This window comes from Tursiops truncatus, chromosome 7 (assembly GCF_011762595.2).
Source record: "Tursiops truncatus isolate mTurTru1 chromosome 7, mTurTru1.mat.Y, whole genome shotgun sequence".
NCBI classification, from domain to species: domain Eukaryota; kingdom Metazoa; phylum Chordata; class Mammalia; order Artiodactyla; family Delphinidae; genus Tursiops; species Tursiops truncatus.
The window spans coordinates 18,964,732-18,987,520 of NC_047040.1; the positions used below are offsets into that span (position 1 = coordinate 18,964,732).

Genomic DNA, 22,789 nt, shown 5'->3' on the forward strand with positions numbered 1-22,789 from the left:
AGGAAAGGATAGATCGCCAGATCCGCCATGCTTCCCTCTACCCACCTTCCCCTAACCCCACCCACCCAACAGGCTCCAATTACAACCACCTGCTTCCTGGGCTCCAAGTGTGAACTTTAGGAAACACTGACTCAGTTAATTATCTCGCCAGGCAAGACAGATTGTACCCCCTCAGTCTCAGATGTCCCTAGACCTAATGGATTTGGAGATCTCAAGAGAGATGGAGGGTGAAAAGAACTTTTCTAAATAGTCTGCTACAGAAATAAAGGGGATAATAAAAGATGAAACTAACCTAAGGGAAATAATCGGGACCAGAACAAAGATGCTTAATAAATATTTGATTTAGGCAACAGTCATTGATAAATGCTAAAATCATTAGAGGGTTGATGGGGGATTTTTACACTGAAAGGACATTTGCTATCACTTGTATATTTTAATAACTCTTAGATCATGAAATGTGGGGCAGCTATAAATTATGTCTCATGATATGATGCAATTTGAACTACACAGTAATACTTAGGAAGTAGTGTATTTTTGTCTAAAAATCAGTTGAATCTGAATCTTAATCAAACTCTTGGCTCCAACTTCCAGTTTTCAGGAAATAAAGAGAAACGTCGTCACAAAAAAGCCATTTGACCAATCCAGAATGTAGGCCAATGTATCGGGGAATGACCTAATTTCTCCGACAATTTCAGAGTATAAAAAAAGTGAGGTGTTCTATATCATAAGAGACTTAAGAGACATAATTACATCAATGGGTGGACCTTGTTTAGATCCTGATGCAAATAAGCCAACTGCAAAAAAGATACTTTTGGGCTTCCCTGGTGGCGCAGTGGTTGAGAGTCCGCCTGCCGATGCAGGGAACGCGGGTTTGTGCTCCCCGGTCCGGGAAGATCCCACATGCCGCGGAGCGGCTGGGCCCGTGAGCCATGGCCGCTGAGCCTGCGCGTCCGGAGCCTGTGCTCCGCAACGGGAAAGGCCACAATACTGAGAGGCCCGCCTACTGCAAAAAACAAAACAAAACAAAAAAGATACTTTTGAGACAATAGAGAAATCTGAACATGGATGGGGGAATATTAAGAACATAGATAACGTTAAGAAATCATTATTAATATTTTTATTGTAGTTTACTGAATGGTGACCCCCCTCCAATATATCCTTGTGTTAATTCCAGGAACCTGTAAATATTACTTTATATGACAAAATATGTGATTGAGGATTTTGAGAGGATGATCTTGAAAGGATTAAGGAATTTTCCTGGATTATCTGGGTGGGCCCTAAACCCAATAACAAGTATCCCTAGTGAGGCAGAGGGAGCTGGGACAGACACAGAGAATACACAGAAAAAAGGAAGAGGCAGTGTGACCAAGGAGGTACAGATCAGAGTGAAGAGGAATTCCTGGGGCTACCAGAAGGTAGAAGAGGCAAGAATGGATTCTTCCTTAGAACATTCTGAGGGAATGGGGTTCTTCAGACAGCCTAATTGCAGAATTCTGGCTTCCAGAACTGTGAGAGAATTTCTGTTGTTTTAAGTCACTAAATTTGTGGTAATTTTTTCTGGCAGCCACAGGACATTTTGACATTTTGACATCTTTTAAGAAGATATCCTTATTTTTTTACAGACACTATGAGGTATTAAACAACATGGTGCTAGGGGGTTTGTTTTGCTTTAAAATACTACAGCAAACACCCTAGTAGCAACGAGCACAGGTAGCATCCAGGTCTTAGTTTCTAATACCACTACATTACAAGGAACCAGGGCTCCCTAGAGAAAAGGCTGATTCTCAGACCGGAACAGGAAATATACAAAATGAGCCCGAAGCATCTGGTAGTGCCAGAAAGAAAGTGTTCCTAAAACAAACAAACAAACAAAAAACATCGGTGGGTGTATGTCACAGGAGCTAACTGAAAGAACTCCCAATGACCAAAGCTCGAACAATTTGAGCAATAAAATCAAATAAATAGTGGTTTATGACCCAAAGTATAAAATACCCATGAGTCCCTGATATAAATGGTTCAATATATTCACAAATGTGATAAAAAGACAAATCTCCTATGCAGAAAAATTCCCCCCAAATTATGTAGATACTCAGCCCTAAAGGAGGGGGAGTATAACCCCCATTCCTTAAGTTTGGGCTGTGCAGAGTGACTTCTTTCCAAAGAGTACAGTATGGAAAAGGAGGCGGAGTAGGGCAAAAGTAGTAACAGTAGAAAAATCTGACAAACATCACTTCTGCCAGGTGATCAAGGTCAACACCAAGTCCTAAGTCATGTAGATAGTATATGCCCTTGATATATGATGAAAATGGCATTTTACTTTTGTGATCTTCCTCCCCAAAACCCATAATTCCAGTCTAGGCATGAGAAACACCAGGCAAATTCCAGTAGAGGAGCATCCTACAAAATACCTGACCAGTACCTCTCAAAATTGTCAAGGTCACAATGTTCACTGCAGCACTATTTACAATAGCCAGGACATGGAAGCAACCAACCTAAGTGTCCATTGACAGATGAATGGATAAAGAAGATGTGGCACATATATACAATGGAATATTACTCAGCCATAAAAGAAACGAAATTGAGTTATCTGTAGTGAGGTGGATGGACCTAGAGTCTGTCATACAGAGTGAAGTCAGAAAGAGAAAAACAAATACCGTATGCTAACACATATATATGGAATCTAAAAAAAAAAAAAGGTTCTGATGAACCTAGGGGCAGGACAGGAATAAAGATGCAGACGTAGAGAATGGACTTGAGGACACGGGGAGGAGGAAGGGTAAGCTGGGACAAAGTGAGAGAGTGGCATGGACATATATACACTACCAAACGTAAAATAGATAGCTAGTGGGAAGCAGCCGCATAGCACAGGGAGATCAGCTCGGCACTTTGTGACTACCTAGAGTGGTGGGATAGGGAGGGTGGGAGGGAGATGCAAGAGGGAGGGGATATATGTATGCATATAGCTGATTCACTTTGTTATACAGCAGAGACTAACACAACACTGTAAAGCAATTATACTCCAATAAAGATGTTAAAAAAAATTGTCAAGGTCATCAAAAACAAGAAACTTCTAAGAAACTGTTAGAGCCAGAGGAGCCCAAGGACAGCTAAATGATGTGTAATGAGATCTTGGAACAGAAAAAGGAAATTAGGTAAGAATTAAGGCAATCTGAATAAAATACAGGTTTTAGGGCTTCCCTGGTGGCGCAGTGGTTGAGAGTCCACCTGCCGATGCAGGGGACACGGGTTCGTGCCCCGGTCCGGGAAGATCCCACATGCCGCGGAACGGCTGGGCGCGTGAGCCACGGCCACTGAGCCTGTGCGTCTGCAGCCTGTGCTCCGCAACAGGAGAGGCCACAACAGTGAGAGGCCCGCGTACCGAAAAAAAAAAAAAAAAAAAAAAAATTAATTATTGCTTGATGCAATAGCCTAAAAACTTTGGATGTAAATTTAATTTCTCTACATTAAATTGTTTACATACCAGATAAGCAAAATATTTCAAGCTAGTGTTTAACAAATTATTTGGAAAAAGCAAATAATTCCTTTACAAGGTAATTCCCCCTAGTTTACCTTCTAGGAAAAAAAAATCCAGATTTAAATACACAATACTGTATACATATTTGTGTTAATCAGACAGGTCTTAGTGAAGTACTGTGGTTTTGTGAAAAACAAAAACAAAATTTCTGATTTGTCAGAGATACATTCCGATGTACTCATGGATAACATATGTTGCCCAGGATTTGTTTCAAAATACTTAAGTAAAAAAAGAATAGGGCTTCCCTGGTGGCGCAGTGGTTGAGAGTCCGCCTGCCGATGCAGGGGACACGGGCTCGTGCCCCGGTTCCGGGAGGATCCCACATGCCGCAGAGCGGCTGGGCCCGTGAGCCATGGTCGCTGAGCCTGCGCGTCCGGAGCCTGTGCTCCGCAACGGGAGAGGCCACAACAGTGAGAGGCCCGCGTACCGCAAAAAAAAAAAAAGAATATATATGGTAGCTATCGAAGTGGTGATGGGGTTCACTGAACTAATCTCTCTACTTTTATGTATGTTTGAAAATTTCCAGCTAATAGACTTAACGTTCAAAACTGAACTAGAGTTTTGCCACCCACTACCACTCCACTAACAGCCTTCCCCATTTCAGGTAATGGCAACTCCATCCTTCCAATTGCTCGGGCCAAAAACCATGGAGTCGTCCTTGACTGCTTTCCTTTGTTACACTCTCACATCCAATCAGTCAAGAAAACTTATTTGTTCCATCTTCAAAATACATTCAAAATATGACTACTTTTCACCACTCCATTGGTACCACTCCAGTCCAGGACACCATTATCTCTCATGTGGATTATTACAATAGCCTCCTAATTGCCCACACTACTTCCCATCCTCCCCCATTCCTCACTGTCCATCACAATACAAGAATGAAGAGCAATCTTTTAGAACATAAGGTAGATCTCAGAACTCCTCTGATCCAACTCTCCAATAGATCCCTACTCTATGTAAAATGTAAGGTCTTTAAGGCCTACATCTGGTCCCTATTACCTTCCTGTCCTCGTTTCCTACTGTTCTCCCCCTTCTTCACTTTTTCCATCCAAACTGGCCTCCTCATAGCTCCTCAAGCACTCCAGGCATACTTCCATATGGCCATACTCCAATGGCCTTTGAAGACCATTCTCCCTGCATAGTCTTTTCCCTCAGAGAGCTGCACTGCTTTGTTCAAATGTCACCTTCTAAGTGAGGTCTACCCTGGCTATCCAACTCAGCACTCCTCATCCCCCCCTTCCTGCTTTGTATTTCTCTGGAGCTTTTATCACATTCCTACATACTAAAAAATTTATTTTTTTAAGTTTTAAGTAATTTAATATTTTATTTATTTATTTTTGGTTGGGTTGGGTCTTCGCTGCTGCGTGCAGGCTTTCTCTAGTTGCGGCGAGCAGGGGCTACTCTTCATTGCGGTGCACGGGCTTCTCAGTGCGGTGGCTTCTCTTGTTGTGGAGCACGGGATCTAGGCGTGCGGGCTTCAGTAGTTGTGGCGCACGGGCTTAGTTGCTCCAAGGCATGTGGAATCTTCCCCGACCAGGGCTCGAATCCATGTCCCCTGCATTGGCAGGTGGATTCTTAACCGCTGCGCCACCAGGGGAGTCTGCAATTCACTCATTTTAATAAGCCCACTGTCTCCCCAACCAGAATGGAAACTCTATGACAAACAGGCATTGCTTTACCGCCAGTGCCTAGAATAGTATCTGGCGTATAGAAAGGACTCAATAAATATACGTTATAGAAAACAGACTGGTGGTTGCCAAGGGGGAGGGGCCTGGGAGAGGGCTGGATTGGGAATTTGGGATTAGCAGATGCAAACTGATATATATAGAATGGATAAACAACAAGGTCCTACTGAATAGCACAGGAAACTATATTCAATATCCTGTGACAAACCATGATAGAAAAGAATATGAAAAAGAATGTATATATGGATGTATAACTGAGTCACTGCTGTACAGCAGTAATTAACACATTGTAATTCAACTATACTTCAATAAACAACTTTAAAAAACAAATAAATAAATATATATTGAACTGAACTAAAATAATCTGGATAGGAAGAAATTATGGTGGTCTCTAGAAAAAAATGTTATTTTTGCCAAAATATAAACAGACAGTGGGCAATGAAGATGAGGTCTAAATGAATTCTTTATAAAAATAAAGGCACCTGAGCTTCCCTGGTGGCGCAGTGGTTGAGAGTCCGCCTGCCGATGCAGGGGACATGGGTTCGTGCCCTGGTCCGGGAAGATCCCACATGCCACGGAGAGGCTGGGCCCGTGAGCCATGGCCGCTGAGCCTGCGCATCCGGAGCCTGTGCTCCGCAACGGGAGAGGCCACAACAGTGAGAGGCCCGCATACCGCAAAATAAATAAATAAATAAATAAAGGCACCTTACTCATCTTTCATTTCTAAAACAAGTGGAATTTAAGGAAGGACAAAAAGTAGTCTCCCTATGTTACAGATGGAGAAATTAGGGCTCTGGGAAGCTGGCTGCAAGCTATCCAGTGAGTGAAGGTTTAAGCTTTCCAGTATGGATTATGATTCTAACCAACCGGCCTGCCAAACATCCCTTTCTGGTAAACTGCACAATCTCCATAAACAGCCATCCTTCTAAAGCAGCTGGGCTTCCCTATACATTGAAACTCCACCAAATATTAAAACTAGTCACTGAGCCTGAGATCAGAAAGCAATCCAATTTACCCCTCTGTTTAATCCTATCCTTTCCTATTTCAGCTCCACTGGCCCTGGCTTGGAAGTAGGTGATCACATGCAGCTCATCTGGGATGGAGGAAGCTGGAAGGCAGGAAAAGATATAAATAAGCTTCCAAACCAGGATCTTCTGTGAACAGAAAACCAGTGCTTCCAGCATCACACATCAGCTAAAAGAGCTGAATCTCTCAACTCTTTACCCTGGCAGCTCCAAGTAGATTTAAAAAAAAAAAAAAAGAAAAAAGTAAGGAGAGAGGGAGGGAGGGAAGGAAGGAAGGGAGGGAAGGGAAGGGAAGGAAGGGAGGAAGGAAGGAAAGAGGGAGGGAGGAAGGAAGGAAGAAAGAAAAGGTACACCCCCACCAATGGATGGGAATGGGGGCTACAGGCTGGGGAGCCCTCCATAACAGGGACTGATGGCATTTATCCCCACAGCAGGCTATCCCCTAGAGGCAGGCTCTGTCTTCATCACTGTCTGGGACCACTGCATCTAAAACAAGAACCTGCTGGGAAGATTTCAGGAGCTCCAGAAAGGAAGAGACCTCTCAGGTAGAAGGTGTCTCCCTAAGGTCCAGGAGGCATGTCCCTTGGGTTTAAAGGCACATTATTGGAGAAAAGACCCCCTGATGTAGAGAAGAAAGGAATCTCCTCTGGCACCAACAATAATGAAGTTTACTGGCTGAAATCATCCTGAATCTGGGGGAAAGAAGGAGCTTTATACATAAATCTCTTCTAGGTTCTCGTTCTCAAATCAGTTGATTGGCAGCTTATCTCTTTCAGTCTCTTTAGCTCTTGGTTGAGTTGGCGGCTTGTAGAGCAGAAAAAGGAAGGGCTGGCAACAGTAGGGCAATGAACGTTGGAGGCTGGACCCCAGGAATCTGGTGTCATGTATTGTGGGTTGGCCTCAAGAGGTGAATGAGCTTCCTGCAGTGTTTGGTAGAGGCCGGCCTGGGACTGCTACGTGGCAGTAACTGATTCCCCAGAGAGAGCAAGGCTAACTTCTCACTGGCACCCAGGGACACCAGCACCTGTGGGATAGAGAGAGATGACAGAACATGACATGCAGAGGACTGTGATTTGGCCCAGCAATTCCCACTCTAGAAAAGGAAGAAAAGGAAAATGAGCTCTTGGGGACTCAAAATAGGTTGTGTGGGAGAAGACAGACCTTGGGGACAGGAATCACCAGGACCAGAGGTCTATTTCCATTCTCTTTGGTTATAGACCATGAAACCAAGGCACCAAAGGACCTATGCACTTGTCCCCAGGAAGAGGTAATAAATGCAGCAGTAAAACTAAGCCAAAAGGTGAGACTCCCAGCTGTGGATCTAGACCAGTGGGTCTGGACCTCCTTACCACCAAGAATCCCTTTTATTATTTCCCCACACGGACTGCCAAAAAACTCTAATATATATCATAACCATCCTGTCAGAACCTCCCTTCTGCATGGACCACCCGATGCTGCCACATTGAACTATTATAATTTGGAGGTTTAGCTTTATCATAGGTAGACGTATGATTTTTCCATTGGGCTGTTTATATACTGAAAATTGAGCAGAAAAAAGAAAAAAACAGAGTAAAGCAGGTTAAGAACATGGGCTCTAGGAACTTCCCTGGTGGTCCAATGGTTAAGACTCCATGCTTTCACTGCAGAGGCCACAGGTTCAATCCCTGGTCAGGAAACTAAGATCCCACATGCCCTGTGGCACAGCCAAAGGAAAAAAAAAAAGAGCATGGGCTCTGGACTTAGACTCTTGAGTTCAAAAGTCCAATCCTACATATTAGCTTTGTAACTTGGACAAGTTATTAAATTCTTTGTGCCTCAGTTTCATTGCCTGCAAAATGAGAAGCAAAGCTTAAACCAGATAATAAAGGTAAAATGCTTAGCATGGTACTTTTCACATGGTAAGTGCTAAAAAAGATAGTTAGCACCTTCATGGCCCTCAGAATGAAACCACTCTATACCTCAACGTCTAGTCTTCCCTCACCTCCCTCCTGCACAGCCTCCAGAAGAAAGAAACGCTGGTCCTTGAGATCCCAGGCATCTCCTAGCCCAATGGAGCCTTCTTCCAGGTCCCCTCCCTTCTCCAGGTGTGAAATGTTAGATGAAAAACTCATGACCAAGTCACGGCCCCTGGGTTTCCTGATCCCAGAGAAGGATACAGCTTGGGTTTCTAGATGTCCCAATTCCTTAAAGACTATCTCAGAAAAATGTTGTGAAAACCAGCCCCATCATGGTGATTCCAAAGTCCCCTCAGGTGTACCTGATGGATGCAGGGCTCCTGTTGGAGGCTCCGGAGGGCAACGAGGGCGGCCTCCTTCACATTTGGCTGGGGGTCTCCACACGCCACCTCTAGGAGCCGCTGGGGTACTTGGCACCGTACCAGTTCGTCCCCCAAACCCTCAGGCCCCAAGTTGCCCAGAGCTGATGCGGCATTGCGCCGGATACCAGCCTGAGGATCTCCAAGGAGCTGGGTCATACCGGGCACCGCAGCTGCCAGGGCAGGCCCCAGGGGACCAGCTTGGTAGGCTGCATTGCCCACAGCAAAGCTGGCACCACGCCGCACAGCAGGGTCTTTGTCTCCAAGCCCCAGCAGCAAAAGGTTGAGCAGTCCTAGCTGGCTCTGCAGGGCCCCACGCAGGGCTCCGCTGTGCTGGAGCAAGTGTCCCAGAAGCCCGTAAGTACGGGCCCGCACAGAATTCTCTGGGTGGCCCAGGAGGCTGCGCAGGGGCCGACAGGATTCATCGGGGCCAGCCAGGAGTTCTTGGATAAAGGACAAATGGCTGGGAGACAGTACCCGAGCGGTGTGGGCCAGGAGGGAGAGAAGGTCAGAGGTCAGCAGCGGCTGGTCACCCAGGAGGGCAGCTGAGAGGAATGAGATGGTGGTTGTAGGGCAGGCGGCTACTGTGCTCACAAACTGGTTGAGAGAGGGGGGCTCAGAGAGGGCCAGGCGTGTGAGCAGACTGATGGGCAGCTCGGCTTGTGTCAGTGGAAGATGGTGGCAGCAGACCTGGAGAAGGGGGAGGGGTGCAGGGAGAGGGAGAATACACTGCAGCAAGATACTGAGACGGAGCCCACAATCTGGGAGAGAGAAAAGCCAAACTCTGGTGAGAATACCACAGAAAGCCGGAAGACCTGAGCCACAGCACCGCACGTGAGACACAACGTGGCGCCCAGGAGAACAGGTCCTTCCCAAGTCCATGCCTTGCTCTGCAAGGACTTAGTCTCTCTGCTCCAGAGACCCACTCACTGCTTAATGCCAACAATTTCCAAGGAAGTGATTCCCAGCTGAGGAGCTGAGTCTCCAGGGCCTAGACTAAGATATCTGCCCCACTGGGTTCCAAGTGAATCCAGATATCGGACTGATGGAGAGAAGAGGCACCAGCCCAGCTCCAACCACATGCCTCTGTTCAGGCCCGAATGCTTTCTCCACTCAACTCTTAGACCAAGCCAGGTGCTGCACTCCTACAGGGGCCTGCGAGAGCCCCGGAGCTGTCGGGAAGTGAATTTGAGTACACAGGGTTGGGCCAACTTCCTCTCCCACGTTCCTGCCTGGGTAGCTTCCCCAGTACCTGCAGCAGGTGGGCTGTGACTTCTGAGTCTGTGAGGTCAGCCAAGACACCTTCAAGGAGGTCAGCGTCCACATCCAGGGCGAAGGGGAAGCAGAGGAGCTGGCAGACAGAGAGCACCACAACGGGGAGAAACTCAGGCCCCTGAGGCCTAAGGAGGGGAGAGTGGAAGGATATACTCAGTCTGGTGCACCCACCCTTTAGCTTTCTTCCCCCGACTCTTCTCAAATTCCCTAGTCCAGCTCTCCTTCCCCAACCTCAGTAATCCCATTTCTTGCCTCATAGCTCAAGCTGTCAGCTCTTTCTCTCCTGCCTTCCCCTCCTCCTCCCCCCAACAGCCAACATTGAATTTTCTGGTCTCCCTCCTCTAGCTCCAACTCACGCCTGGGTCAGGTGATGCAGGAAGCTGGGCGAAAGCAGATGCTTCAGGGTGGACATGAGGATACTTCCACGCTGAGACAGGTGGCTCAGGCATAACTGGGGTTCCTGGGTAAAGGTGGCCATGGCCAGGCCCAGCAGGGCTGCCATACCTGGAAACACCAAGAATGGGGACCCAGTGGAGCAGGCAAGAGGTCAGGATGCCACTGCATCCCCAAGGCTCTCAGGGCTACCCCCTGTTCAGTCCCTTCCCTGTCCTTGAGCAGCTCCAGCACAGACTCTGCCACCCTCTCCCCAGGCGGCAGCAGCAGTAGCCACCTCCATGGGCTAACCCAGTTCTAGGCTGTTTCCCCTTGAAGAGGAATCAACACACTGGCCCGACAAGAGGGGCTGTGCTGTTGGAAAGATACCTTGGGGTGAGATCAGCGTCCAGTCTGGCTCTGGGCTTTGTGGACTGGACAGTGACAGCTCCTCTTCCTGTACAGATGCCTCCTCAGGGAGCCTCAGCACCATGGAGAAGCGGTGCCACAGAACGGTCCACATTTCTGAGCTAGCCACGACCCTTACTGGATTACCCTTCCCCTGCTAGAGACAAAATTGAATGAGGGTAAACGAGGAGGTCCAAGACAGGAGTCAAAACGCCTTTTTTCACTCTTGTCCCTGACCTATGAGGAAGAGGAGTCCCAGAAATAATTCCTTCTGTTTTCCCACCTAGGATTTCCCTGTTGTCCCAGTTCCCTCGCTTATCACATCTTAACCCCTGACCTCTCAACCCATGTGTATGTCTACTGGAAACCAGGGAATTACAACTTTCTTCCCACTGAATCCCAAGGGATGTAGCTGAATGGTTCCCCTCAAAGGGTCCGTACTGACAGCAGATGGGTCCCATTTAAGGCCATCACAGGCGGTGTGAGAGGAGAGGTGACTGTGTTGCTTCTTCCTTCCTATTGGCCAGTGGCTCCCCAAAGCAGCTCTCCTTACTTCCCATCCGTCCTAGGATGCAGCTGTACCTGGGTGAGCAGCTGCAGCAGAAGCATGAGGAGGCCATCATAGAATCCACAGCCACCCGGTGGAGTCAGCCGGACCTGTCGGAGAGAGGTGGGAAGAGAGCAGATCTGAGAGGGGTGAGGTGACCACACAGGCCTGTGCTCCCAACTCCAAGTCAGGCAGGAGGAGTTCTTCTTCAGCCTGGTGTAGTGGGGAGAGTTCTTTTGGACTTAGGAGTCTTGGCTCCTGCCTATTCATTCAATGACTAACTCTGTCCTAAAGACACACAGTCAGTAGGGTGAGCAGGCAGACAAACCATTAGAGTTTAGGAAGATGCTTTTGCTACACGAGAGGCTGTGAATGAGGGCTGTGGAGAGGGAACGGGACACAGCTGAGAGTGCTAACTCTGCCTCCTGGAGGTAGGAAACTGATGGAATTAAAAGTTTAAAAGGGAGACGAGAGGGAGTGAGGGAGATGCAAGAGGGAAGAAATATGGGGACATATGTATATGTGTACAACTGATTCACTTTGTTATAAAGCAGAAACTAACACACCATTGTAAAGCAATTATACTCCAATAAAGATGTTAAATAAATAAATAAAATTTTAAAAAAATAAAATAAAAGGGAGATGAGGAAGGGAGAGGTCAAAGCTTCCATAAAGGCAGGTCGTGAGAGACCACAGTGAACTTTGGAAATGTTAATTCTTTGGTGGAGCAGGATTAGAGAGCCCAGAGGGAACAGATGAGCTTTGAGTAGCCTGCTAACCAATTTAGGCATTAACCCAGAAACCGTGGGAAGCCACTGAGGACTTACACAAGCTCCACATGGGCGAGATTTTTGTGTCTCTCCTTTCACTACTGTATTCTCAAAGCCGAGAATAGTGCCTGGTACTCACTATTATATTTATGTGTGGAATAATTACTGGTTGAACAAATGGGCAGGTTTTCCTTTACGAAAGCTCACTTTGGTGGCAGTGAAGAAAATGGACTGGAGAGGAGAGAGGCTGGAGGGGAGATCCTTCAGGAGGCAAGTGCCAGAGGTGGGCGGGGGGGAGAGAGGGAGAGAGGGGGAGAGAGAGAGAGAGAGAGAGAGAGAGAGAGAGAGAGAGAGAGAGAGAGAGGGAGAGAGAGAGAAACACACACACACACACACACACACACACACACACACACACACACACACACACACGCTGCCTCCCCCTCCCCCTCCCCCATCAGAGGTCCTGCAAGTTAACAACAAACCTAAAGCCCTGACAGTCTGGACTCAGAGGGATCTATTATCCGAGGGCAGAAGGATAGGACAGGAAAGACGCCTTGATTCTCTCACACTCCTTAGTTTACTCTAGGCTTGCTGGCATTTCAGTCTTTCTCCCTGAACGCAGATCTTATTTGACTCAGAGAAAATGCGTGTCTGCATTCCCTGGTAGAGCTCACCTCCGCAGGGGCGGACAGGGCATATGTGGCAGCTGCAATCCACTCCACAGGCTGGAGGTCAAAAGTCACCCCTTGCTGACCAAGCTGTCCCAACAGACAGGCTGCCGCGCTCTGTGGAGAGTTAGACAAGGTGGAGGAATGTCCGCATCTGAATGGTACTCGGGGGGCTTCCCTGGTGGCGCAGTGGTTGAGAGTCCGCCTGCCGATGCAGGGGACACGGGTTCGTGCCCCGGTCTGGGAAGATCCCACATGCCGCGGAGCGGCTGGGCCCGTGAGCCATGGTCACTGAGCCTGCGCGTCCAGAGCCTGTGCTCCGCAACGGGAGAGGCCACAACAGTGAGAGGCCCGCGTACCGCAAAAAAATAAATAAGCATTGTGAATGGTACTCGGGACAGGCAGGATTTATTTCTTTGTCCTGGTCCAGAAGAATGCCTCACAAACAGCTGCAAATTAGGAAATGACTCTCCTGCTTGCAGAAGGGTGGGATGATAGGGTGAAAAGTGGAGGAAGATGAAGGTTGAAAACTCACCACAAGAGAGACGACGTGTGAATGGGTAAAGACAGTAGCAACCTCACTGCCTAGCTTCTCCATTCTGGAATAAAGAGATACATCAAGGCTGCTGCCCTCACAGAAACCCTCACACCCTCTGTCCCAATCCCTCCTAAGGATAGGCTGTAGGGTGTCACTCCCCACAATCCATGTCTGGGTGAGCTATGTGGGTGGAAGATTTCAGTGGAGAGACGCTGCTTTATGACTCACCCAGAAGGCATATCTTGGAGGTGAAGGACAAGAAGGGAGAGGAGGTACAGTGCCACTTCAGCAGACTCTTCCCAATCCACTACCTTTACCTACAAAGGAAACCCGAGATACCAGAGGCTCCTCTGATTGAGATGGTGGGGCCCCCAAGAGATGCCCACTCGTGCTGCCGGCCTACCTTGCCCTGGACCAACTTCCACAGTGACTCCAAGGCCAGGGGCTCTCGCCCTAGAAGACAGCACAGGGGCTCACTGACGTGGCAGCAGGAGTAGAGAACCTAAAGGGAGTGGGAAGGAGTCTGTCAGGGAGGCAGAGCAGCCCCTGGGCTCCTAGATTGAAAGGCTCAGCTGAAAGCAGGCTAGCCTCTCGACAGATCTAGTATCCACAACTAGGGATATTAGAGAAATTCAGGCCACTTGTGCCTCTTGCTGAAAGACTGTGAGATGTGGACACTTCTCGGTTCTGCTGAGGACTGGCTGACAGTAGGGCCATCTCAGCTGAACAATTTTAAAAGCAGAAAGGGGTCCTCCAAGGGGGGAGTCTCTCATTTCTCTCAGTGTCTCTTTCTCTCTCTCTTAGTCCTTGGGGTGAAAAAGAAGTCTGAAAGGCCAAGAGTTAATGGGCAGGCAGTACCTTGAGAAGGTGTAGGCACAGGATGGGATGCTGCAGGCCAGAGATGAGGGATGACCTCAGTTGGTTGCTGTCTTCAGTGAGCTGGTTTGCCAAATGCCGGGAGATCTGTAGAGACATACCTGAAGACTCAATCCCATTCCCATTATTCCAATCCCATTCCTCTCATATCTCCAACTAATCAGGACTCTCAACCCCCTGCTAGCCACTCTTCCCCAGATTCACCAGGAACCTCAGCCCCCATTCCATTCCCAGTCTTCATGGCCAGTGGAGAACCAAAAGGCAAGGCCTAGTTAAGTCCCACTGCCGGCAGGTACAGAGGAAAGTGTTGCTAGCCAAAAGGGAGCAGCAAATCTGAATCTTGAACCCTTGAGGAAGCATCACTGGTGGCTTCAGATCAGCTACCCCACCACACGGGCAGTTTGTCACTGAGCTCTCTAATCAGCTGAACAAGGGCTCTGGGATTTTGGCTACATCATGTTCTACAAGTGGCTCAAACCTAGTGGGAGCATCTGTTTCTGGAAGTACTGAGTAAAGGGAGGCATAAAAGCTTGTTTTTCTGCCTTTCTGAAAAGCTGGGCCAGCCTCCCCTACTTTGGCAACAGGGAGGACAGGAACAAAAAAATTGTAGCTCAGACCTGCGCCTTGGCTTCCCAGCAGCCAGGTAGCCCCACAGGAGCAGTGCATAAGGCTGCCAGTGCCGAGGAGAGGGCTCCAGGCAGATCCTCACTCTGCTCCCGAAGCAGCTGGCTCACCTCGGGGGCTCCTGCGAGAAAGGCAAAGAACGCAGGAAGGCGTTGGTTGTTTAAGATTCCCCATTCTTTCTCTCAGTTCATAGTTATTTAACACTCACTAAATGCCAGGCTTATTCTAGGTAATGGCAGGAGAAAGAGCAGAGCTGGACCTACTCAACAAGTAGGTCAAGAGAACCTTACCTTCCCATTCCAGTTACCTGGGGGGCTGTGGAAAGGGAGCTGTGGAACTGTCAAGCCATGAAGGAGCCCGTCCAACACAGCCCGCTGTGTGGTCATCAGGCTGGAGTAGAAAGCTCTGGAGATGGTCCAGCTGTTCCCATCCATGGCTTCACACAGAACAGTAAAGCACTAAGGGAGACAAGGCAGGGTTAACAGCAGGCACATCAGAAAACTGACTGGACTTAGCATAAGGAGCAGGAGTGCCCGGAGAACCTGAGAAAGGAGGAGAGAAACCCAGGGGGACCAGCTGATGGACTCTTAAGGATTCCTCACACAGAAAGTGCCATATATCTGCCTTCACATTTCAAGGACAGGAATTTTAGGTGTCAATCCTTTTATTCTGATCAGCTGCTCCCTAGATGAGTTTCTCAAAGTATTATCTGTGGACCCTGAGTATAAGAATTCCTGGGGATTCATGGGTCCTTCCCAACCCAGTCTTATTGATTCAGAATTTCGAGAGGTGGGGAATTTATTCCAAACTCCCCATGCTACTCAGTGCACAGTGACATATGAGAAGTGCTGACCAATAATGTGAGTCACTACTGGCCAAAACATACGTTAGATGTTAAAAGCTTCCTTACCGGAAAGGGTGGGGGATGTTAAAATGGGCTCTCAGAAGAGAAGAGACTGGGCTTCCCTGGTGGCGCAGTGGTTAAGAAGCTGCCTGCCAATGCAGGGGACAAGGGTTCGAGCCCTGGTCCGGGAAGATCCCACGTGCTGGGGAGCAACTAAGCCCAAGCACCACAACTACTGAGCCTGTGCTCTAGGGCCCGTGCTCCACAACAAGAGAAGCCACTGCAATGAGAAGCCCGTGCACCACAACGAAGAGTAGCCCCCGCTCGCCGCAACTAGAGAAAGCCCGTGCGCAGCAATGAAGACCCAATGCAGCCAAAAATAAATAAATAAATAAATAAATAAATTTAAAAAAAAAAAAAAAGAGAGACTGAATGGACTGCTAGCTGCTAGCTGGAAGTAGGAATGTAGCCCAAATCTGTGCTCCCAGTTTCCAGTCTGAACAACGACCAGGCAATTGTTTCCCTCCTTGAGCATGTTGCTCTCTGTCTCCTCTGAGATCAGTCAGAACTCAACTATTTTCTCTTTCAAGCCTCCCTTCCCATCCCTCACCTCCAGAGTCCAGGAGAGAGAACCCACATAGGTTACTAGTCTGTAGGACAAACAAGGTTGGGAATACTAGCTGATCTGCAAGTCTATTCAAGAAGAAATACTGCTATTTGTAGTTCCCTAAAATAGGCCACACTGCTTAATGCCTCTGGGCTTTAATATAGGTTGCTCTTTCTACCCAGAATGTCCTCCCTACTTTCCTGCCTCATCCACCTGGCAAACTTCTGTTCATTCTTCAAATCCTAGCAGAGATGATTTCCTCCTTCAAGATTTCTTCTATGACTCTTAGGGATTTCCCTGGCGGTCCAGTGGTTAAGACTCCGTGCTTCCACTGCAAGGGGCACGGGTTCAATCCCTGGTCAGGGAACTAAGATCCCACATACTGCGTGGCGGGTCCAAAAAAAAAAAAAGATTTCTTCTATGATCCTCCAAGTAGTGTTAGTCTTCTTCAGCGGTGCTTCTACATTTTACATGAAGTTCCAATGTACTTTTCACACTGTTGTCCTTGATCACATCTCTCCTATTAGACTAGCCCTGATCCCTTGAAGATGGGGACTTTCTCTTACTCAGATGGCATATGACACATAGCTGGCATTCAACAAACATTTGTTGTATTACCTCGATCTAACTCTACAGAGCCATAAGAAAGAGGATGGGAGAAACACAGGGAAAACCACAGACAGAAATCTGGAAGGGGGAGCAGATTACCATAAGGCTGTCCCTCCGCAAAGTCTGCTCGGAGTCATCTGGTTGGGCCAGTAGTTTCCCCAAGAGCTCCAGAAAGAGGTTGGCAGCTTCCTGAAATACCTGTAGGCTAGGAAAAAATGAGTCCGTGGTTCTTCTCATCTCTCTACTAAAAGCCCACATGTTGTGAATGGGTCCGTTCAGGGCAGGTAGGAGAATCTCTGCAAAGGAACACATCAGAGTGCTCTCTCTCCTCTCCCCTCACACACACACACAGTTGCACATACATACCTCCAGGCCTCTTTGTCATTTTCTCTAGCTTATTCACACCCTGAGCCTTCCATTTAGTGTGACTGCTAACGCTTAGAACCTGAAGTTCCGTGCGCAAACTTGGAGGTGTCTCGGGGTCCTTAAGAGGACTAGGTGGACTCTAAGAGGTCACTCAGCTGACCCCTAAACCTGGCACAAATCATGGCTTCTCCTTACTTAGCCTCTTCCTAATGGGGATGGGAAGAAATGGGGGTAGAAACTGAAGCCAAACTGGCCAACAGAGCAAAATGTCTCTCATCCCACCTGTCACCTGTCTGGCTCCTCTCCAGATTGAAGGTGCAGGCAAAGTAGGCCTGAATCACAGCCATCAGGTCCCGTAAGAAGGTCCCATACCAACGCTGCTGCCAGGGAAGAGGACAGAGAGTTAGGGCAATGTAGGGGATGGAAACAAAGACTAAGGGAAAAGTGTGTCAGATATCCAGTCAGGCTGAGCAAACAGAAAGGGACAGAGGGAAGAGAGTGTTTGGACAGAGAGAGGAGATCCAGAGGTAACAAAGTGGCGGCCGACGGGCTGTAAACAGCCAGAAAATGTGTCTTGTTTGGGCCTGAACAGCATTTTGGAGTTTAGGAGGTTCTATTTTTCAAAATAGCTCAAATTCTTTTCTAAATTCCTTAAAAACTCTCAAGACTAACACTCATCGGCAGAGTGCAGATTCCAGCCGCCAAGCCTTGGCCACGTTAAACATTTCTGCATTCCGGCCTTTCAGCTCAGCTGCGTCGGGACACAGCACAGGGACGTGGACACTGAGACTCACTCCTAGCTCTCCCACTTATCATCTCCATGACCACTGAGAAGGCAGTGCCCGTGTGTGAGTTAGTTAATCTCTGAATTTCAGTACCCTGCTCTATAAAATCAGGCCTGTAAAGCCTAGGATTTTACCTTTCAAAACACAGTGCTCTGGGCTTCCCTGGTGGCGCAGTGGTTGAGAGTCTGCCTGCCGGTGCAGGGGACGCGGGTTCGTGCCCCGGTCCAGGAAGATCCCACATGCCACGGAGCGGCTGGGCCCGTGAGCCATGGCCGCTGAGCCTGCGTGTCCGGAGCCTGTGCTCCGCAACGGGAGAGGTCACAACAGTGAGAGGCCCGCATACCGCAAAAACAAACAAACAAACAAACAAAAAAAACCACAGTGCTTTAAATATTGGGAAATTGCACATAAAAATCTGGATTCCTAGCTTTTCTTGGAAAACTGCAGGATCTGGCACCACTGAGCCCATATTCCCCCCTAACAACAGTGAGCTGGCGCTGAGGAGAGGATGCCCCGTTCCGACTGAGCACGAGATCTCAGTTTCTCACATTCCCACTGATTCATACAGTCACACACAGTCTACTTCACTGATGACATTATCTGCCTGGCCTCGGAAGGCATGAGAATTTGCAATTCATGATCTACTAACTAGAGAGGAGGAGAAGAAAAGAAAAGGCAGTTGGGCCAAATAGAGATGGCAATTCAAAGAAAAGAAATCCAAAGAGAAGAAATTCTGCTAAGTCTTGAGAGGCTCCTGGCACAGCGCTTACCTGCTGGATACTGCTGCTCTCCTGGCTGTGTCGGAGGAGGCTGAGCAGCAGCCAGGGGAGCCCTGCCCCTCGGCAGAAGGAGTACAAGGAAACAGAGTCACCACCGCGGCTGGACAGAAGACTGCTCAGGACCCGGAGCACAGGAAGGATATGGGAAGCGCCCTCCAGCACGCCTTTCAGGATCTGGGTGACACAAGGGAAAGAGACAGTAATCGATATTATGAGAGGTAAAGGAAGGAGAGTCACAGATACCAAGTGTCCCCAAGATGTTGACAAAGCAGACCAAATGTTTTCATTCCTTTCTTTGGGAATCTAAAACCCAGAAAAGGAGAACAAAGAAACAGGGAAAGTGCACCAGGAAAGGGGAATATAGATGGCCAGGTCACCTGACTTAGAGGTGACCAAACCGGGGGGAGGGGGGAACACCTCCCCTCAGTCAGTGACAGACCCAGTGACATTCCTATCTGCTCCCTCCCTTCTCCAGCCCTTCACCTTAAAACAAAATGAAACCACACACACACATTTCTGAAAATTAAAAACAATGGGCACAAAACAATGTTGCTCAACTCCAGATAGACAAAACAATATTATTCAACTCTAGATCAGGGGTTGACAAAATATGACCTGCAGGCCAGATCCTACCTACCACTTATTTTTATACAGGACAGTATTATATTTTTAAATGGTTATTTTTTAAAAGGTTATTCTTCAAAAGAAGACTAACGTTTACATCAACCGCTTTACAATATGCTACTCACTGTTCTGAATCTGTTCACTTATTTACTCACTTAATCTTTACAATAACCCTAGTGATTGTAAAGTAAATACAATTACCCATTTTATAGACGAGGAGACTGAAGCTTCTAGATAGGTTAAGTAAGTAGTCAATAATCACACACAGTAGTTTGGCTGGAATTCTAACTCAGAAAGTTTTACCCTGGAGGCAGAGTTGTTAACCTCTTTCCCCACTGAAAAATTATCCAACACAAGGAGGACAGATAAGGGCCAAAAGAGAGGTGCAGGGTGCCAAGGTAATTCAAGAGCGAAAGGAGAGTCTTTTCAACAAATGGTGCTGGGATGATTACATAACCACATGCGAAAAGATGAACTTACATCCCTACCTCACAATATATACAAAAATCAACTCATAATGGGTCAGAGACCTAAATGTCAGAGCTAAAAGTCTAGAAAGCTTTTTTTTACGCGGGCCTCTCACTGTTGTGGCCTCTCCCGTTGCGGAGCACAGGCTCCGGATGCGCAGGCTCAGCGGCCATGGCTCACGGGCCCAGCCGCTCCGCGGCATGTGGGATCTTCCCAGACCGGGGCACAAACCCGTGTCCCCTGCATCGGCAGGCAGACTCTCAACCACTGCGCCACCAGGGAAGCCCTAGAAAGCTTTTAGAAAAAGCATAGGAGAAAATCTTCAAGACTTTGGGTTTAAAAAAGATTTCTCAGATACAACACCAGAAGTATAATCCACAAAGGAAAAAAATGGTAACTGGACTTCAAAATTTAAAACCTTTGTGCTTCAAAAGACATTCTTATGAGAATAAAAAGACATATTAGAGACTGGGAGAAAATATTTGCAAATCATACATCTGATAAAGGTCTTATATCCAGAAGATACAGAGAATTCTTACAACTCAAGTAGAAAACAACCCAACTTAAAAATGAGCCAAAGAAATGATTAGATATTTCACCAAAGAAGAAATATTAATACAAATGTCTGATAAGCACATGAGAAGATGCTCACATTAGTCATTAGCAAAATGTGAATTAAAATGGCAATGAGATACTATTTCACTCTCTCTAAAATGACTACACTCAGACAGACAGACAGTAATACATGTTGGCAAGGAGGTGGAGAAATGAGGACCCTCATACATTGCTGGTGAGAATGTAAAATGGTGCAGCCACTTTGGAAAATAAATAGTCCAGCAGTTTCTTAAAATCTTAAACATAAATTTACTATATGCCCCAGCAATTCCACTCCTATGCATACACCCAAGAGAAATGAAAACATATGTCCACACAAAGGCTTCCTCATGGATGTTCAAAGCAGCATTATTCATAAAAGCCAAAAACTGGAAACAATCCAAATTTCAATCAATTAGTGGAATGGATAAACAAAATGTGATATATCTGTACAGCAGAATATTAATCAGCAATGAAAAGGAATTAAGTATTGATACACGCTACAACATGAATGAACCTCAAAAACATTATGCTAAGGGTTTCCCTGGTGGCGCAGTGGTTGAGAGTCTGCCTGCCGATGCAGGGGACACGGGCTCATGCCCCAGTCTGGGAAGATCCCACATGCCGTGGAGCGACTGGGCGCGTGGCCATGGCCGCTGAGCCTGCGCGTCCCACAATGGGAGAGGCCACAACAGTGAGAAGCCCGCGTACCGCCAAAAAAAAAAAAAAAAAAAAAATTATGCTAAGAGAAAGGAGTCAGACACAAAGACTATACATTGTATGATCATATTTATATGAAATGTTCAGAAAACACAAATATAATAGACAGAAAGTAGTCTCCTGTTACTAGGAGTGGGAATGATAATTAACTGTAAATAGTTAAGAATCATCTTATTGGGGTGATGAAAATATTCTAAAACTGAATTATGGTGATGATTTCACAACTTGGTAAATTTACTAAAAATTATTTTTTAAAACTTTAAAGAAAAGGGACTTCTTTCCAGTGGTAAAGAATCTGCCTTCCAATGCAGGGGATGCGGGTGCGATCCGTGGTCGGAGAACAAAGATCCCACATGCCGCGGGGCAACTAAGCCCACGCGCCACAACTTCTGAGTCTGTGCGCCTCAACGAGAGAGCCCACGTGCTGCAAACTACAGAGCTCACGCGCCCTGGAGCCCACACGCCACAACTAGAGAGAAGCCCGCTGGCCGCAACGAAAGATCCCACATGACACAACTAAGACCTGACGCAGCCTAAATAAATAAATAAAATTAAAAAAAAAAAACTTTAAAGAAAAGAGAGAGAGATGCACACAACATACTTCGGTGAGTTCCCAGGAAAGAAGATCACCATTTCAGAGACACAAGGAAAGGCTTTGTAGGAGAGAATACTAATTATGAACACCAATTAAGCAAGATGTTATCCCCTAAAAAAGAATCTCATTCTTCTCATTAGTATACCTGCATTAGAAAATATTACACACTTAAATTGTTACATGTTTTTAATTTTGTCAAAAATTTTGTGGAAATGTGTCTTCTCTCATTATAGAAGTCGTTACATGATATCCTCCATTTTTTCCTCTTGGACAACAGTGCCTAAAAAAGTTCCACCAGAAAGTTTGCTGATCCCTGCTCTAGAGGAATACTTTTCCCTTCAGAAAGAAAAACCCAAGGTCTGCTCTTTCTGTATTACTAAAGGAGGTTGGCAAATCTCCTTGAATTGAACAGACGGAGTGAAAGAGAATAGGAAAGGGACAAACTTCCTTTCTCCTTATGTCAATCAACGTTTTTTAATGCCTCATCTGTGAAAACAGTCTCCAGTTTCATCCATGGTATGCTTCTGCTGGTTACCTGCCCTCCAGCCTCATGCAGCTGACTCTGGATGCGCTGGCAGAAGTCGGGATTGCACAGCAGGGCGAGAGGGGCCTTCAGTTGGACGGGCACAGGCTCAGTGGTCTCTAGCAGGTGCCGCCACTCAGCATCATCGTTGCCTGGCTCCTGAGGCATCAGGGAGTGAAGGAGGTCAGGAGGAGTGTGTCAGGTTCAAGGGTAGTAGCTCCCAACCTGGGGAATCATGAAGTAACTGCAAAAGGCCAGTGACTCCTTTGGCACAGATGTATTTTTTTCAGCCACCCGTTTAAAAAGGTAGAGTTGGCAGTAAATGAGGGGTCTTGAAAAGTCTCTTGGAGAACACTGGCAGGTGTGCATAAAAAGACACCTAGAAAGATACCCACTGCGTGGTTTATAATAAAAAAAAATTGGAAACATCATAGAGCCAGTCAGTAAGGGAATAATCAACCATGGCACGTACATATTAGGACATACTAAGAAGTTGTTAAAAAGACTGTAGTACTGACAATGCATCACTTATGTAGTGTGCCCACCAAAAATGCATGACTCGAATCTAATTATGCAAAAGTATCAATTTGAGGAACATTCTACAAAATAACTGACCTGTGCACCTAAAAACT

General features: G+C 47.1%; 1 protein-coding gene across 9 annotated transcripts in view; it reads right to left on the reverse strand.

Annotated features, from left to right (window-relative positions):
* Positions 1–1,101: 1,101 nt before the first annotated feature.
* Positions 1,102–22,789, reverse strand: part of STK36 (serine/threonine kinase 36) — a 33,311-nt gene continuing 11,623 nt past the window's right edge. For 7 of the 9 annotated variants that reach the window (XM_033859738.2, XM_033859737.2, XM_033859742.2 and 4 more), the window contains 17 exons: positions 22,170–22,316; positions 18,625–18,807; positions 17,352–17,449; positions 16,803–16,908; positions 14,951–15,101; positions 14,637–14,764; positions 14,002–14,106; positions 13,547–13,645; positions 13,372–13,460; positions 13,141–13,204; positions 12,612–12,722; positions 11,200–11,274; positions 10,600–10,774; positions 10,194–10,341; positions 9,815–9,962; positions 8,506–9,252; positions 1,102–7,272 (listed from right to left, as the gene is read on the reverse strand). In XM_033859738.2, coding sequence (XP_033715629.1) covers positions 7,129–7,272; positions 8,506–9,252; positions 9,815–9,962; positions 10,194–10,341; positions 10,600–10,774; positions 11,200–11,274; positions 12,612–12,722; positions 13,141–13,204; positions 13,372–13,460; positions 13,547–13,645; positions 14,002–14,106; positions 14,637–14,764; positions 14,951–15,101; positions 16,803–16,908; positions 17,352–17,449; positions 18,625–18,807; positions 22,170–22,316 — 2,718 coding nt within the window. In that variant the 3' untranslated portion in view covers positions 1,102–7,128. The other 2 variants (XM_033859740.2, XM_033859741.2) reach the window with 2 other exon arrangements.